This window comes from Athene cunicularia, assembly GCF_003259725.1.
Source record: "Athene cunicularia isolate RWA chromosome Z unlocalized genomic scaffold, athCun1 chrZ_part1, whole genome shotgun sequence".
Classification (NCBI taxonomy): Eukaryota; Metazoa; Chordata; class Aves; order Strigiformes; family Strigidae; genus Athene; species Athene cunicularia.
The window spans coordinates 17,070,310-17,086,785 of NW_020799142.1; the positions used below are offsets into that span (position 1 = coordinate 17,070,310).

General features: G+C 39.4%; 1 protein-coding gene across 1 annotated transcript in view; it reads left to right on the forward strand.

Annotated features, from left to right (window-relative positions):
- Positions 1 to 217: 217 nt before the first annotated feature.
- The window catches only part of ANKRD55 (ankyrin repeat domain 55), a 51,728-nt gene continuing 35,469 nt past the window's right edge, over positions 218 to 16,476 (forward strand). The window contains exons 1-5 of the mRNA XM_026865958.1: positions 218 to 591; positions 7,073 to 7,195; positions 9,028 to 9,158; positions 11,270 to 11,379; positions 14,650 to 14,710. Coding sequence (XP_026721759.1) covers positions 552 to 591; positions 7,073 to 7,195; positions 9,028 to 9,158; positions 11,270 to 11,379; positions 14,650 to 14,710 — 465 coding nt within the window. The 5' untranslated portion in view covers positions 218 to 551. The remainder of the gene's footprint in view (positions 592 to 7,072; positions 7,196 to 9,027; positions 9,159 to 11,269; positions 11,380 to 14,649; positions 14,711 to 16,476) is intronic.

Here is a 16,476-nt window from a genome sequence, read left to right on the forward strand (position 1 = left end):
TCTGAAAAGATAATTTCACAAACCTCCTCAGACGCTTGCTGACAGCACAGTAGCACAGGCAGCCTGCCCGCAGGGCTGTCATTGAGCACAGCACATGCCACACGGCCGGCACAGTGAGGATGTCTGCACCCGACCTGCGGCTAGCAGCTCTGCACATGCTCCATCTGCCATCCAAGTCCCACTCACCCTCCAAAGCTTGTTTATCTTTGGGCAGCACCCAGCTGCTGAGGCTGGATGAGCTGCAGCATCTCTCAGAGATGCTCATAGGCAGTTTCACTCACTGAAGCTTAGACATTTTTCAGAAGCTTAGTTAAGCTTCCAGGGATGTCATTTTAAGAGAGTCCATAACAAACAGAATATGCCGTTCCTACTGGGCTATTGATAACGTCCTTGTCTTGACAACAACCTGCAGCCGTAAAGCGAGTTTAATTCTCTGACAAGAAAATTGGCGACAGCTATCGTTGCATTCTTCACTGTAATATATGGGATTCTTCCCTGAAAACCCTGGAGATGGCATTTGTCTGGTCTTGTAAATAATGAGATAGACCACAATGGATTTCAGTTCTTCATCAGTGTTTGATCAGCACAAAGGTAAGATACCTGCTACTAATTTCAAAATCCTATGGTCCTCCCATGCTTCCCATGCAAATGTACTAGTATTACATGACAGAATTAATAAGAATTTTTGGAAAAGATCAGCTCTCATAGAGATTTATTTTGGTTACACATGAAGGAATCTCCTCCATCAGTTTTAGACATGGATATTTCAGCCTATTGCTACAGTGATTTTTAAAATAAGATTTTTCAGTAGAATAGCAATAGCATCCGATTACTCTTATGTTAGCATTGAAAGATGTATGTATATCTTTATTGTTTATATTTTATTGTTTATATTATATACCGGTCCTCTTATGATTATATGTATTGAGTATTGCAATATGAACAAACAGCAGTTTAAAAAGGAGTAAAAATTAAAGAAGACCTGATTTTTATAAGTGTACTCGTTTGTATACATTAAAAGGACTAGATGCTGACAAGTGATAAACTTTGCTTCATCAAACCTTAGCTGTATAGGTAAGTATTGCCATAATTCTGTATTTAAGATATATTTAAAACCCCCAGCATTAAGATTTTCTACATGGTAAGGTTGCTATGGTAATGCAAATGTCTCTTTGTTGTCTGTTTTAAAGTTAAATGGTTGAATGTCATGTCTTTATTTGCTGATAGAAGCTTTTATGTCTTATGACTTAATCCACTATAAGGAATTCCTTATAGTGGCATTCCTTTTATGTTCCCAAAGGAAGCTGTCATTGTTTGATCATCCATGTTGCAACAATTTTCTCTTTAAGTCAGCTTGTGAAATAATTTGTGTGTGGTGGCCACAGTTTTCAGTGCACACCTCCAAAGTGTCCAAGCTGACGTGGCTGTGCTGGCCCCACAACGAAGGTGCTGACTGTAGAAAAAAAGATGAAGGGCAGGAAGAAGACAGATGCTGCAGTAACTTTTGGGAGGATGGATCTCACAGGTTGTGCTTTTGTGCTTGTCTACACTTCTTTGGTGACGTCAAAGTAAATATACTCCATGTAAAGCTTATGGTTGCTTTTCAGCCACGATAGCGCTCAAAGGCTGAGGCAAGTCTTGAGAATACTGGCCTATTCCAGCCCAGCCAGGACCCCACCCTGAGTAGGTGGGAAAGAGTGAGAAGCCATCAGGCAGAACTGAGTGATGAGAGACAAAAAATACAATCAGCAAGGATAAAGGAGGAAGGGAAGTACAACAGAAGTGAGATTTGTACTGCAGGGATAGAGACAGGTGTTCCTAGGTCATGCACAGATGATGTAAGGAACATTGTCCGCAACAGGACAGAGGTATGGGGCTGACTGAGCTTCTGCAGCTCCAAACAGTAGTTCTCAAGGTCTCCTTCTGCAGGCACTAGAAGTATGCCATGTGCCACAGGCTGACCCAGCAGTGCTCAGGCTGGGGAGGAAAGGGGAAACCTTGCACACTCAGTGCCATGGGGATGGCTGCCAGGAAGCCAATGGAAGTGGTGTTGGGAATGAGGCTGGAATATGACCAGGCCAGGGGAATGAGATGTCAAGTGTCCAGATGGGTAAGGGGGCAGACAGCAATACAGGGGACGACTGACTCAAGCTACCTTATCTGGATCGAAGTGGGAGAATTGGGAGGCAATATCTGCCTGTACCTCCCCTTGCTTCTAATCCACAACCCCTTCTCCTGCCAGACCACTCTCCACTCTGACCCATCCTTATTCGTGTACAGCATCATGTCATACTCTACTCACAGCACCTCGCCAGCAAGAGGGTTCCCTCCAGATAAATTCACCATCTCCCCTCCACTGCCAGTTGCAGGGATGCTGGCTCATTAGATGATTTGTGACTTACTGTTTGCCTTCCCAGCTATCTGCATGGAAGGCGGATGGGGAGCAGGAGCAGACAACACACAGTAATGAGACACTTAACTCATTGGTTATGCAAAGAAATCTCTATTCAAAATTTACAGTGTATGGTGGATTTTACCTACATAGCAAGTTAATGTCACATTACTGATTTAAGCAAGCATAATAGTTTTTAGGAAGGAGAAGGGGATTATCTTTCACTGGAGCAATTTATAACAATGGAATAATACAGACTAGCTTTCAAGCACACCAGATCAGTATCTGTTGGTTCAATAAAATAATCCAACCTTCGAACGCTTTTTCCACCACACACATCTGAAACTACCCCAGCTACAGATCAAAAAAACATCATTCAAGGCTTGAAAATCACACCAGCAGTACTGCTCAGTAATATCTTGTAATACTTATAACAGCAGTAGCAATGTGGGACTTAAAGAAGCCAAACAACGTCAGAAACTCCTCCCCTCCTAATACTGCTTGGTGCAATTTAGATGTGTGCTGCATGGCTTCAAATGTTTACTATTTAAACGGAGAAGCTGAAAAAAGGCCTAGAGTGGTACATTCACAGCCAGGCACACACAGGGATTATTACTTTGTTAAGCAATCAACGAATCCATAATATTAGAGAGAGAGTTACAATTTACAAAATTTACACTCATCCACATCCCGCTGACCCTTGACACTGACATGCTGAAATCAAATATACTAGTGTGTCCTGCCAACAAGCTCTGGGAAATCACATAGGCATTTGGCTGCTGGTGGAGACAAAAAGGTTTATAGGAAAGAGGGAAGTAAATTATATGCATAAATATTTCTTCTTCACAATTAACATAAATTATCCTGTTATCCAGGCTTCAGTTTTCAAAACTTAGTGTTTTAGCAAGGTCTAAATCAGTCATTGTCAAGACCACGTAAACTAAGCTACAGCAAATTTATTTAGACCTTAAAAAAACAATGCCAGAGAAAACATGCATATACCTACATCTAATGTGCACTCGGTAAAACAACACGTCAGCCAGCATTGCAGGTTGTGTAAAACATGCATTCTCAGAGGACAATTAATGTCGCAACTAAGGTAATTTCATTGCTTTGAATCCTGTGATTATTCTTCATGTTTCTGTATATAATCTCTTTTCCAAGCAAAAAACAATTACTTTTTCATAAAGAAATTACACACTTTTAAGACACTTCACCTTATTTCAGATAAATTGGCTTTTAAGGTATTTTTTTTCTCCTGAGGATTTTATCTACAAAAGATGTCACAACCATGTATATCATTTGGTCTTTGCTCACTAAGATTTTTCCAGACCTTTCTACACCACTGTTGTCAGACTGCAGTTTCTGCCTACCCTTGCCCCATAGCCAGACTCTTAATTGGACCTCCCGCCTTCCTGAAGCTGACATCTTCCTTTCACCAGTAGCACCACAATATTCCAAAATAAAATATAAATGTCTCTGAAATGACACCAGTACTCACTGGCATTTACAGAACTGCAATATAACAAATAAAGTAATGCTAACACATTTAAAGATGGAGGGTCAGGCATTTGTGAATTCACAATCCCTTTATCCCATGTGGTGCTAGTGTCCCAGCTGCAGCCAAGCTCCTCATCAAGGTAAGCTCACAGAGGGGAATACAAGCACTCAATACCTAATTGTCACCTTCTGCAGAACACCCACTCTCCAAACCATTCCTTTTCTGTCCAGGAAGGTGTCTGCAGAAAGAAATGGCCTACAAGGTTTGCACCCATGTCTCATTCCTTGACACTGTAAGCTGGAAAGATGAAGTGGGAGATGTTGTGTCACCTGGAGTCAAGTGCTGCCAGCATAAATGACATTCAAACCCTCCTGGCATTTCCTGCTCTCTGTCATGTGAAGAATCAGAAGAGTACACAGCTGTCATACTCCTCACCCCCCATTCAAAGCCACACAGGCCATGTTAAAGCATCCCAGCTAAAATCATGTCACCCTACAGAAATGGAATTAGTGTCAGTCTACTTTATGGTGCAACCTTGCCAGCAGGGTGACAGCCTGGAGAACCTCCCTCTGCTTGCTCTGGCAGGTAGGACTCATGGGTGAGCAAGCATGAATCTTGGATGTGGTGGCTTCATGCCACCATTCCTTAAAAGGAGTGGAGACCATATTCTGTGAGAGCAGGCATGGGGAAAACTTCTTCATCCATCCATCCATCCATCCATCCATCCATCCATCCATCCATCCATCCAAGTTTTGTTTCCTCTCCTCATACAGGAGTATAATTGCTCTGGGGAAAGTAGATTCAGCCCAGCACAAGCAAAGACACGGGGAAGAAGGTTTTGGGTTTAACTAGATGTAGAAGGTCAGAGAGAGTCAGGGACCCACAGGCAGGTGTGCATCCATATCCTTATCTTCCTGCTATCCTGTCCTCTGGGTAAGGAACTGCTCTGCTCAGGAGATGGAGAGGTTCTTTTTGTGGCTGTGTTGCTCTGTTCCTGACTCACAGCAGGAAAATTTAACAGTACTTACAAGGCTAAAGGGCAAAAAATACAAAATTTACATGCATAATACATAAAAGGAGGGGAGGGCCCCTTTGATCCACTGTCTGCCTCAACACATCCGATGGTTTCTTTCCCAATGCCAGCAGCGTCTTGTCTGTACCGTTCCCTTATATAACTACCGCATGCAGCTGTAACAGGGGCTGTGTCAGTGCTCATGGCCGGCACGTCCCTTGTACCTCCAAAGACTGGCCAAGAAGAGCAACACAAGAGATGAACCTCTGCCTTGTCTCCTTGCCCTCCACCCAGCCCATACTGAGTAAGGGACTAGCTCAGATCTGAGGTTGTTATTAACATGTCTTTGCTGAGTTTACCAATTGTGAGAGCAGTCTGCAGATCTGGCATGATAAGGAAATCTGATTAATGGGCCTGTGGTAAAGTCACTTCTTTTTTCATATACTAGTCACTGATGATGACTCTCAGGAGGCAATGACTTAGTCTCTCCTGCTCTCCCAAGCACACAGGTCAAAACTTCTGAGCCAAATTAACAGTTCCCTCAGCAATAGACTCCCTAACAGAGTAAAAATCAAGTTAACATGTTTAATTTACAAATTTTAACAAATGTGTAATTTAAAAGACAAGCTAGAAAAAAAGAAAATAAATTAAATTCTCTTCTGTTGGGTAGTGACAGAGGAAATCTGTGCACTGGTAAAGGCAGATTTAACATCAGCTTTCTAGTTTTCCCAAGCCCACAACCAGAGCTCCAGCTTTGACAGACTAACCTTTCCCAGGGTAAGAGCTGATTGCATTTCCATAGCACTCAAGTTTTGAAGTTGAGAGTGATGACTGCATCCCGAGGAGAGAAGGTCACATGTGGGGAATTACACTGAGCTGTGAACCCCAGCATGGAGCTCATGCAGGTTCATCTGTGACAACGTCTGATCACAATGTGAATAGTACATCTAATACTTTTAAATTATCTTTAAAGAACTTTTGTCACTCAAAAATATATATAACAGTGTTTAAAATATGTTATACCAATATGTTAATAATAATGTATTATTTGACTATGAAAAAGACTTTTTACTAAGTTTTCAAATTCTCTTTAGACCATCTCCCTTTTCTCTGCACAGCTTATGTAGTTATCCTATCTCCAGAAGACATGAGAGTAAAGATAAATCATCAGTCACATAATCTGTCTTCCCTTTGATCACCTCTCTAGTATGACTTAGGTGTCAGTTTTACTTTCTCCTGCTAACAAGGTAGTGCAGTGGCTAGCCAAATGTTATGGGCTGTAGCTCTGACTCTAAGCCACAGCGAACAGCACAGCTTACCACAGCTGTACTTCTTTTTGAGCTAAGCAAAATCAGAATCTATTTAAAATTAAACATGAGACTGTGGGTGACCAACAACACACATCAGATTTGACCCTGCACCAAAAAAATCAACTTTTTTGGCTCCTGGCATTAACAGATTAATAGTTCACTTGAAGTCAAAGGAGGTATAAGCATGTGGAACATGGGATCACCAGTCTGGAAGGAAGGTACAAGCAAAGAAGCAAAGAGAGAATCACCACATTAATTTCTCCAGAAACAAAAATTTTAAGAGCATTCAGAAACAGGTCCTGCAAGGCATTTGCTTTAAATAATACCTCATATGGTAACTGTCAATCAAAATAAACCTCTCCTGGGTTCCAAGCAATAGTCCATCTTTCCTTTTTGCAGGAATTATTAACACAAACCATTGCTGCTAGAAGTTCACTCTCCTGAGAATTCCCCTGGACACCACAAGGAAAGGAAATGAAAGGCCTCAGTCTTCTGACTGGTGCAAGGTTAACACTGAAACTGAGAATGCCTGTGTCCTGATTTCATCCTATCACAATTGTAGCCAGCAATATTATGAGCTAGTTCAGTTACTACTTCATTGTTTTTCAAGACACATTAAATCAATGTTAGTACAATTTCTTATGTCCTCTCACTGTCTATATCTGATAATTTTGCAAAGAAGTTATGATGAAAAACAAGTTTCAGATGACTAACAAAACCCAGTGTTGTTTAGATACACTTTGTTCAACCTTGAGTTATACAGTCATAAAAACTCAGTGAAATGAGTGTCATTATTTTCACTGTTAATCATTTGTACTTGCTTTCTGCTTACTCATGAACATACTCTTCCTCTGCAGGTGATGCAGCAGAAGAGATTGACTTGACTGTGGTTTACCAAGCAGCAGCTAATGGTGATGTGAACACACTAACTGCAGTGATTCAAGAAGATCCTTCCATCCTGGAGTGCTGTGACAGTGAGGGTAAATGGAGGTTCAGCTTATTCTCAGGGGATTATTTTCTTCAGCTTGCAATTAAATTTTCCATTTCTTATCCTGATTTTTGTTTTCAGTAAATTATATTTAGTAGCAGGATATGGGAAATTATTATGTGGAATATCCACTGGAAATGCTCAGTTTGGATACTTCTTTCCCCTTTTAATTAAGATTTTTTTTTATATGGATACAAATAAGTTTTGCTATAATCAGACAGTACTTTATCATTAATCTTATTTTATCTTCTTTAGGGAGATGCTGAGAAATTGTCATTTCAGTGAAGGAAAACAATATTTTTTATCAAAGTAAAATGCTATACATTCTGCACATCTGTAGAGTAGAAGTTTTCAGTCTTTTGCACTTTAAAAATACGTGTAGACACAGTTTGAATGATTTGCCAAGTAATTGTTTGCTAATGGGTTGGTTGTACAATGTGCAATGATCTAAATAATCAGTTTTATCGATGAGATTTTTCATTTTGCATTCAGGTTACTACTTAATGTTATTACAAAGTGTCTGTTTTCTGGGTCTTATATGCATCTATTTCCCAAGTGAATTAGAGTCACGGATCTCTGGAAGCTTCTCTCAAGGAAGACTTTGTTTATTTAAAAGTGTTTTTTTATTTCATCTTCTTTTAAGGTGTTCCTATGAACACTGGCTACTCTAATCCTTACCACTTTCAACAAGTTACCAATTTTTCCTACACTTTAAACTAGAAATCCTAACTGTTATCTTTAAGACTTTACTGGTCATTAGTAAAAATGCATAATCAGGCTGAAATGTTCTCAGTCCAGATCTTCAGCGGGAGAGGGACTAGGTATGAAGGGCAGTGGGTAGAGATAGACTGATCAGCAAATCGAAGTATTTCAGCTCCAGAATAAACTTGTTTACTATGTTGTACATACAAATGTAACTAAAGACCAGTCTTGCAAGACAAAACATATGGCTCACACCCTGCACATATGGCAGTCTGCAAAACCTCGTATTGAGTAGCATGCATTTGTTCAGCTGTCTCATTGAATCCAGTAAGAATAATTATTCTTCAGTTGTGTCCAAAGTTTCTATTAGTTTTATAGCTTCTAATATTCATGTTTATTCCCAGCTCAGTCATTTTAAATTGCTTTGTCATATTCTGCAGGAAAATCTCTTGCTGTTATTCAGCAGTTAACAGAATGAAAGGAAGAGGAAATAATTAGAAGATATCATAATGCTTCATGATGAAATTTGACTATTAAGTTTGAATGTAGATTTCATGTTTTTTCCAGCACAGAAACTGTTTTCAGAATATAAAAAAAAAAGTTCTCATGACAACAGAAAATAGTCTAGAGCAAATCCAGTCCTTAAAATAAGTTGTCTACATAAAGCATCAACTCACACACATACACCTTTGCACAGGACAGGGCGTGATTTCATAAATCTTTTGAATACACAGAGACAGAATGAAGCTGGGGTTTGAGAAAATTAGCCAATCACCATCTGGCTGCTAGTCATTCTGAAAAATATCAGCCTCCAAAATGGTGTACAAAGCCAATGGTTCATACTGGGAGCCTGTCAACAGAAAAACACTTTTCCCTCCAAAAGCAGAATTAATAAGGCAGGGCTTTTGGTGATGAAATCATGCTCTTTTTAAAAATAAGTGGTCAGTAACTGGCATAGTAGTTATTTCCTGCCTACAAAAAGCTGAGTACAACTGTTGGAGAGTTGTCAAAGAAAGGATTTGTTAATTTGCCAGTGCTAACATTACCAAATAAGAAAATATCTCTGTCTTATGGCTTTGACAAAATATAAATTGTAAAAGAACATTTGACTTTCTTCCCCAGGTTGCACACCTTTGATGCATGCTGTATCAGGACGCCAGGTTGATACAGTGAAGCTTCTGTTGAAGATGGGAGCCAACCTTAATACCCAGGATGCTTGTGGACGTACCAGTTTATCTCTGGCAACTTATCTGGTACCAAGATGTGGGGGAGAAGGGTGGAAAGATAGATGGAGTGAATGAAGTAAATGTGCAGACCAAATAAGATTTCTGGTTTTACTACAGAAAGGAAAAAAAAAAAAAAAAAAGGACAAAACATTTGGGTCTAGACAACAGTGAAATTGTAAACATTACTACAATGCAAAGCTGGAAATAATGATTAATAGAAAAAGATCAGCACTCCTGTCAGAGTGTCTTTTGTCTCTTTCAGGTTGTAAAACAGTGCATGGTATGAGGTTCTCACTAGATCCAGCATTCTCAGAGTGGTTTCAAGAAACCTACTTGTTTCTGTGCACTGGAAAGTCCCCTCTTGTTCTCAATATGCGGATTAACTTCTCTGCTCCTGCTGTCAGCATCAGCTATTTATGTTCCAGAGAGGGCATTCCTATCTCTAATTCTGGTGGGCAGCTGTCATGTTTTCCTGCACACCACAGGAGCCAGGGCATTGCTTTTTTTCACTATAGTGCTGGCCCTCAGATGACCAGGTTAAGAACTTAAATTTAAGGTTCTGCAGGTGACAGTGAAGATACTCAGATCATAAGCAACACAATCCCACAGTCAATCCACATGCAGGTGATAGTAGGAACAGACATCCCATTGTGAAGCTTGGGAAAGGAGATGTGGTGCGCTCTGCCTGAAGCACACAAGGATGGTCATTTTCTCCTTAGTCTTGTACTCCTGGCTGGAGGGTATTCAGGGTTCAGAGAGAGGGTGGAGACCAAGTTAGTTGAGCAGAGAGGCTGACCATGGACTTCCATTATTAGTTGGACAGAATGGAGGAAGGTGTGTTCACCCATGCTGCATAGTATGAGTTATGGCTGGATGATCACCTGTGCATTTAAACAGATAATGTGGCAGCCTAATTAAGACACATCCCTTGCATCTAGTTTCTTCCTGCAAATTCAGGATAAAAACAATGCTTCTGCTCAGCTATGCAATATTCAGCCAGAAAATAAGTGTAGAAAATAACAAAACAGGCAGTCTCATTCAGTGCAAGGAGCATGCCCCACTTACTTGAGAATAAACATTTCCTCTGCCAGATATTTTCAAAAAATCCCATAATTAGTGTCATGCTCCTTTTTTCCTTCCTCTTTTCCCAGAGGGGGAAAAAAATATTATTTGGAAAAAAAAAGAAATGACTGGAAGAGATTTAAACCACCCAGGCTTCGAAGTTTCCATTTCTGCGATGGATATAATCAGAGGTCTAGAGAACATTTGACTGTGATGTCTGTCCAGAGAGCAGAATTCAGCAGAGCTGCACAGTCACAATCACATGCACAAATCAGTGGTCTTATACTTCCACTGGAGGCTGCAACAGGGATATTCTCATTCCATCATTCCACACGTTTTCCCTATAAATGTGGGTGATCCAAATCCAGTGTAGCTCATACAGGAGGGAACAGTCTTTAGCCATTGCCTCCAGAGGTTTGAACAAAACACTTAAACACATGTTTGATTTCCCTGGGACTTCATTATACACTGAAAGATTTGTGCAGTCACAACCAGATTGTTTACTTGCTTTTCTGTTGAGGTGATCAATAGAAGGTTTTAGCCCAAGAACTGATTCATCCCAACTGTTCTGGTGCTGTTTTCAGCCTAACATTGTCACTAATTCAAACTTCTGCAACAATGTTTATATGACCACACTCAAAGGCTTTTTACTATTGATTTGTCATCCCTGTTAAAATCTCATAAAAGAAATGAGATTAAGTGTTCATGTTCTTGATTTAACCTAGCACAATTAAATCCACATGCAGGGATATGCATAGCATTTGCTAGTGATCTAGGAATTATCAGGTTTTTAATCACTGTTTACTCAGCTGGTACTTGCCACAGCTGCAGAAAACACAAGATGCAGTGTAAAGAAAACACCTTATTGCAGAAATGAATGAACAAGCTAGTCTGAGGCTCAGACTCCAAAGGGGAACCGCTCTCAGTGCTGCAAGACCTCCATTGTGGAAACGAAAGATCAGTTCCTCTGCTGGCAGAAACAGCTACAGTCACATACAGATGCCAGAACCACCAAAAAACTATCTAGCCTGATACATTTCACTTTCCTCTTTGACATGCTTTAATTTCTTTTTTAGGGCTGGCTGGAAGGCTGTGTCAGCCTGCTCAGAAACGGTGCTAAGCAAAACATACCCGACAAAAATGGGAGGTTGCCACTACATGCTGCTACCGCAGAGCCTGATGTGAGGTATGTCCCAGGCTCCAACAACATTTGCTGATTGAATCTCAACAGTTGTTCACCAACATAAGCAACCCAGTCCAAAGGGAAGCCAGAGTCAGTAACATTAGCTGTAACAACTACATTTGTGACTTTTTCCTTTGTTTAGTTGTTATCATAAAGAGGATAGAGAGAAGAAAAAGCATTGTACAACACTTGTGTAACAGAGATATATGGCCAAGTAAAGTGAGGATCCCAGTTTAAGATCACAACAGCAGGAGAGGAAAAAAGAAAAAATATGAGAGAGGTTGAAGCCCTGAGTTTCCCTTGACGAGTTACTTTTCTGCCACCTCCCCACAAGACATAATACAAGAAGCTCCTTCTCTGAACTTCTGCTCCAAGTAGCAGTAAATGTGAGAAAAGTTTTCCACACAACAACCTCTCTGAGAGCCCCTACTGTAAAGGGAAAGCTGAGGTTTGGTGGACTGGCTCTTTTTTAACTATTTTTACTGAAGGTGGAGTAACAATTACAGAGTCTCTTCACAAGGAGTCTTAAGGAAGATCCTCTTTGTCTCATTCCAGTCTATGATAAGAGGAGAGTTTAACAAATTTTGATTTGTACATGTAAAATTCACTCAGAAAATTCTCCTAAGTAAATCGTGTCTGGAGGAATAGGAAGGCATTAGAGACAGGTAAAACATTCAGTACATGCAAAATGCTCATGTGACTTAATCACTGAGTCTACAGTTTTGCCCAGACCTCTGTGCGTTTCTGCTGATCTTGCTCTCCAGCCTTTTTTAACAGCTTTATTCATTTTTCATGTTATCATTGCTTTTCATGCATCACTTGGAGAATATGGTTTGAGGTTTCTGAAAAAGTACAGGTCACTATTATTAAACAAAGCCTCCACAGAAAGAAGACAATGTTTGTTACAACACTGCACATGCTGCTACTTGAAAGGGAACGGTAATCTACATTACCAGCAGCACACAGAGTTCCCTAATGTTTTTCACATTCTCCATGGATATGGGCAAACCTTTGTTCTGCATAGGAGTTTATAGTTGCTCAATTCCTTTTCCTCTGTCTTCTCTCTGGGTTTGCCCCATGCCAGAAGACATGCCTGGAGCACTGAGTGGAAGGCTTTTCCATCACAGTTTTGAATCCCGTGTCATTGCCAAAGAAGTATATGCAGTATACATTCTATGAAGACAGAGGTGGTGATCAGCCAATTTATATATTGATTCATGTGCTTCAGTGCATTCCACAGAGCCTAAGAGAAGAGGTGGAAAAAGAATATATGGACTTCCTGATCTATGTCTTTAAGAGCAGGTATCAGAGAAATCTCAGCTGTATGGCTGAATATCTACATATTTGACTGGTAGCACTTATGTTGTCATAATGTTCTAAGGATGTAAGTGAGTCAAAGTTTGTTGTTTTACACTCAGAGAACGAGATTTCCTTCACATACACTTGTTTCATTGATTACATCTGAGGTTAAACTAAAGAACCATGATTCAGAATATAAAACTATGTGATGAATAATTTTACAAGCATATTATGGTTCTCTCTCTCTCTGCTCACCATCACATTCTTACCCAGACCTGTTTTCAGATATTGTATTTCTGAGATTCTGAGTCATTGTGCCAAATGACCACAAAATGTCTCTTCTTTTTTACAAATTAATTATCAAACTAATCACAGCAATCCTAAAATGCCATCCTTTTCAGAGTTCCTCTAGTATGACTCCATTATGCCATTGGTTGTGTGATCCAGAAGAGGAGGTATAACACCCCTTTTTTACAAGTATTTGTATCCATATGCAAATGTATTAGAAATCCAAGCAAGGCACTGGGATCTGCACAGTCTTCACCCTTTTTAGGTATATTCTAGTTAGAAAAAAATTAAATTTAGACTTCTGGCACCTGAAGGTTGTGTTACCAATGGACAAGCTTTTCACCTGCAGAAGTGCCCAGATCAGCCCTAAGCAACTGTATGTGTCTTTCTTTTTAGTAATTTATATTATCTAGTTTTTTTATTAGTGGGAGGAGGGAACAAATTTGTCAGGCAACATACTTTTTTAGCTTATCTGATCCACACACCTAAGCACAGTTCAATACAGAAAATATAATGGAAGTTGTTGAAGATTGTCCTGATGAAAAGCAGCAAAAGATTTTCATTCCATTTCCTGTCCATAGGAATAAATGCATGGTTATATACATGTAAATGTGCATTGTCTGCATTTATCAGAGTTCCTCCTTGACACTTCATCATCTTCTCCTTGCAAAACAGCATGTTTTTCAATTGTCCATGTTTTGAAGTTTTCTATCAAATTCACAACTTCAGATGAGTCACAGATCTGCATTATGATCTTACTCAGGATCCACTAAAGGATATATCTTTCCTTTTACTAGAATTGTAAGAACTGTACATTCACATTAAATCTATGCTATTTGACTTTGTTATAACGGTCCTTTTCATTTCCATGGTCCACCCATATATACGATTTAAACACTTAGCATGCTACTATAAAACACAACCATCTTTGCCAAACCTATAGTGATTTCAGAACATCTTCATAAGATACCAAAAATGAAAAGAAAATCAAAATTCATGCAGTGTTAAAAATATTATTGCACTTGAATATTTAATGTAAGTATTTTATTGTAACTGTTCCCTCCACCAGAGGGGAGTGTTTTAGTCTGATATTCTATAAAATGTGAACCAATGCATTGCTATTTTTTATACCATACAATGGCCCTATCCCAGAAGACACACAGACCTTGTAAAATACTAACAGATTGTGTGTGTGTAAATATTTATCATGCATGCATACACAAACACACACAAGCACGTACACAACATCACATTACTCCAAGAGCTAAGGAGAGTGAAAAATCCTTTAGAAACTGTTTGTTTCTAAACAAACTAAACTAAATCTAAACTAAACTGTTTAGATTCCTGTTTGTTTAAAATTCTATAAAACAGGATGAAAATTATTACTAAGCTACCAAAAACTGCACACATGTATAAAATTACATACTCTGATTCTAGCCTGGCAATCAGCACAATTCTTCCTAGTTGATCTGCTTTTAATTCCTAGCACTAAACTTGTGTTGTTACAGTAAGCCATAAAGTCCTATTTGCTTTTCTAGTATGACAAAGCTCAGAACTAAGATTCTGACCTGTGCCCATCACTAACACTGATTTTTCTTGAAATTACATGTTTTACTTTTCAAAAAATGTCACTTTTTCAGGTTTAGTCAGGAGTACAGCAAACTGATTATGTCATTGCTTCTGCAGGCTTCTGAACGTGCTTCTGCAGCAATCAAATCTTGGTGAAATTAATCATCAGGACAACGAGGTGAGTGAGTTTTTGCTACAAGTCACAGTCCCAGGCTCTGGAGGCGTGCAAGTCATGCTGTTCTGAAAGAGTTCACTGTACTATCAATTTTATGATGAGACTATGCACTAGTCAAAAATTTATGTAATGCTTTTGCTGAACTCTGCAAAGCATTATCTCATTTTTCCTACTATACATGATGCACTTTGAGGCAAATAAACCTTCTCCATATACCACTAACTATGAGGTACCTTTAATCAGTCTCCTGACTCACTTACCAAGACATTAATCGCTTTTGATTCTTCTGAAGTTAGACATTGTACTAAATCTTCACCTTTACCAATCATCCCATCAATTACTGTTCTCAAGAAAAATATTGGAAAGCTGGCATTACACAGAACAGCCATGGAGCTACAAAATTTTATGCTATTCTCTGATCCTTAAAGAATTGTGCCCCGAAGATATATATATATATATAGTATAGACAGGAGACTGTTAATGTCCCAGATGTATTCTCCAAATAGAAAAGCTGAGACACAAAAGAGACTCTGGATGTCTTTTCATATGTTTTCTTCACTCAAACAAATTCTCAAGGATGTGTCTCTTCTCCATGGTGCCAAAACCGCCACAGGGTTGTTAATTTTCCCTCTTCCCATGAACCTTCCTCGTCCACTGGATGGTTTGCAGACCCTGCTCACAACAACTTAAACCAGATGTATAATTTGTCTTGGTGTAGAATTATGTTGCTAATGAATCACATGGAACTATGGATCCTAATTTCAAGCTGTAATGCATCACTACATGCAATTTGGAACTTTTAGTCCAGCTCACTGTCATTTGGCACTGAAAAGATATTTGTTCAAGTGTCAGTACTAATCCCTGAATATTCATGTTTTCTGAAAAATATGGATCCTCACAAATCATTTTGGCTAATAGAGCTGTTCTCTTGGCATAAATAAAACGCTTCAGTTTTCCCATCTTACACTTGAGAAAAACACCCCAAAAAACACATGAACGCGTAAACAGTAAGAAGTACATCTGGAGGTTTCATAGTTTCCACAACTGTGTCTTTCTGTGGCTTTACTTATGAAGTCTATGAAATAACAATGTGAAGAAACATTCCCTGAAAAAGCCTCAAATCTGGACAAAACAAGTGCCACACTATATTTCCCAAGGTCTTTTCTTGGTTTTATTCCATTTATGTCCCTTGTTGTTCCTTATTTTTTATAAATGTCCAATTGTTTGGCTGTCTCACCTTTTGTACGATATTCTGCTGGATCTTCAGCTTTGATAGTTCTGATATCACTCTCATGCTTCCTCTCAAAAACAATAGCCTATCTACAGATGCCACTCAAGGATGCTATCACCACGCACAAATCAGATGGGTGCGGGCTAGATATCCATTGCCCGCTGCAACAGGCCCACACGTGTGAGCTGCTGCTACAACCAGCTCAATGCTCGTTGCTCAGTTGGGTGCTCTGAAAGGACACGTGGAATGTATACGTTATTAGAAAAGAAATAGAGAACAAAACAGGAAGCAGCATTATGCTCTGTCTGAATCCTTGGTACACCCACACCTCAAATGTAGGCTGCAAGTTGTAATCTGAAAAAGGATATACAAGAAAAGGAACAGAAAAGGACTACAAAGATGGTAATGGTTGTAGAGTAACTTTCTTTCATGGGCAGACTAATAACTGGAACAAACTAACTACAATAGTACTTTCAGCTTGACAACTATGTCAGACAGATGATATAATACAAGTCCATGACATCACAAATTGCATTAA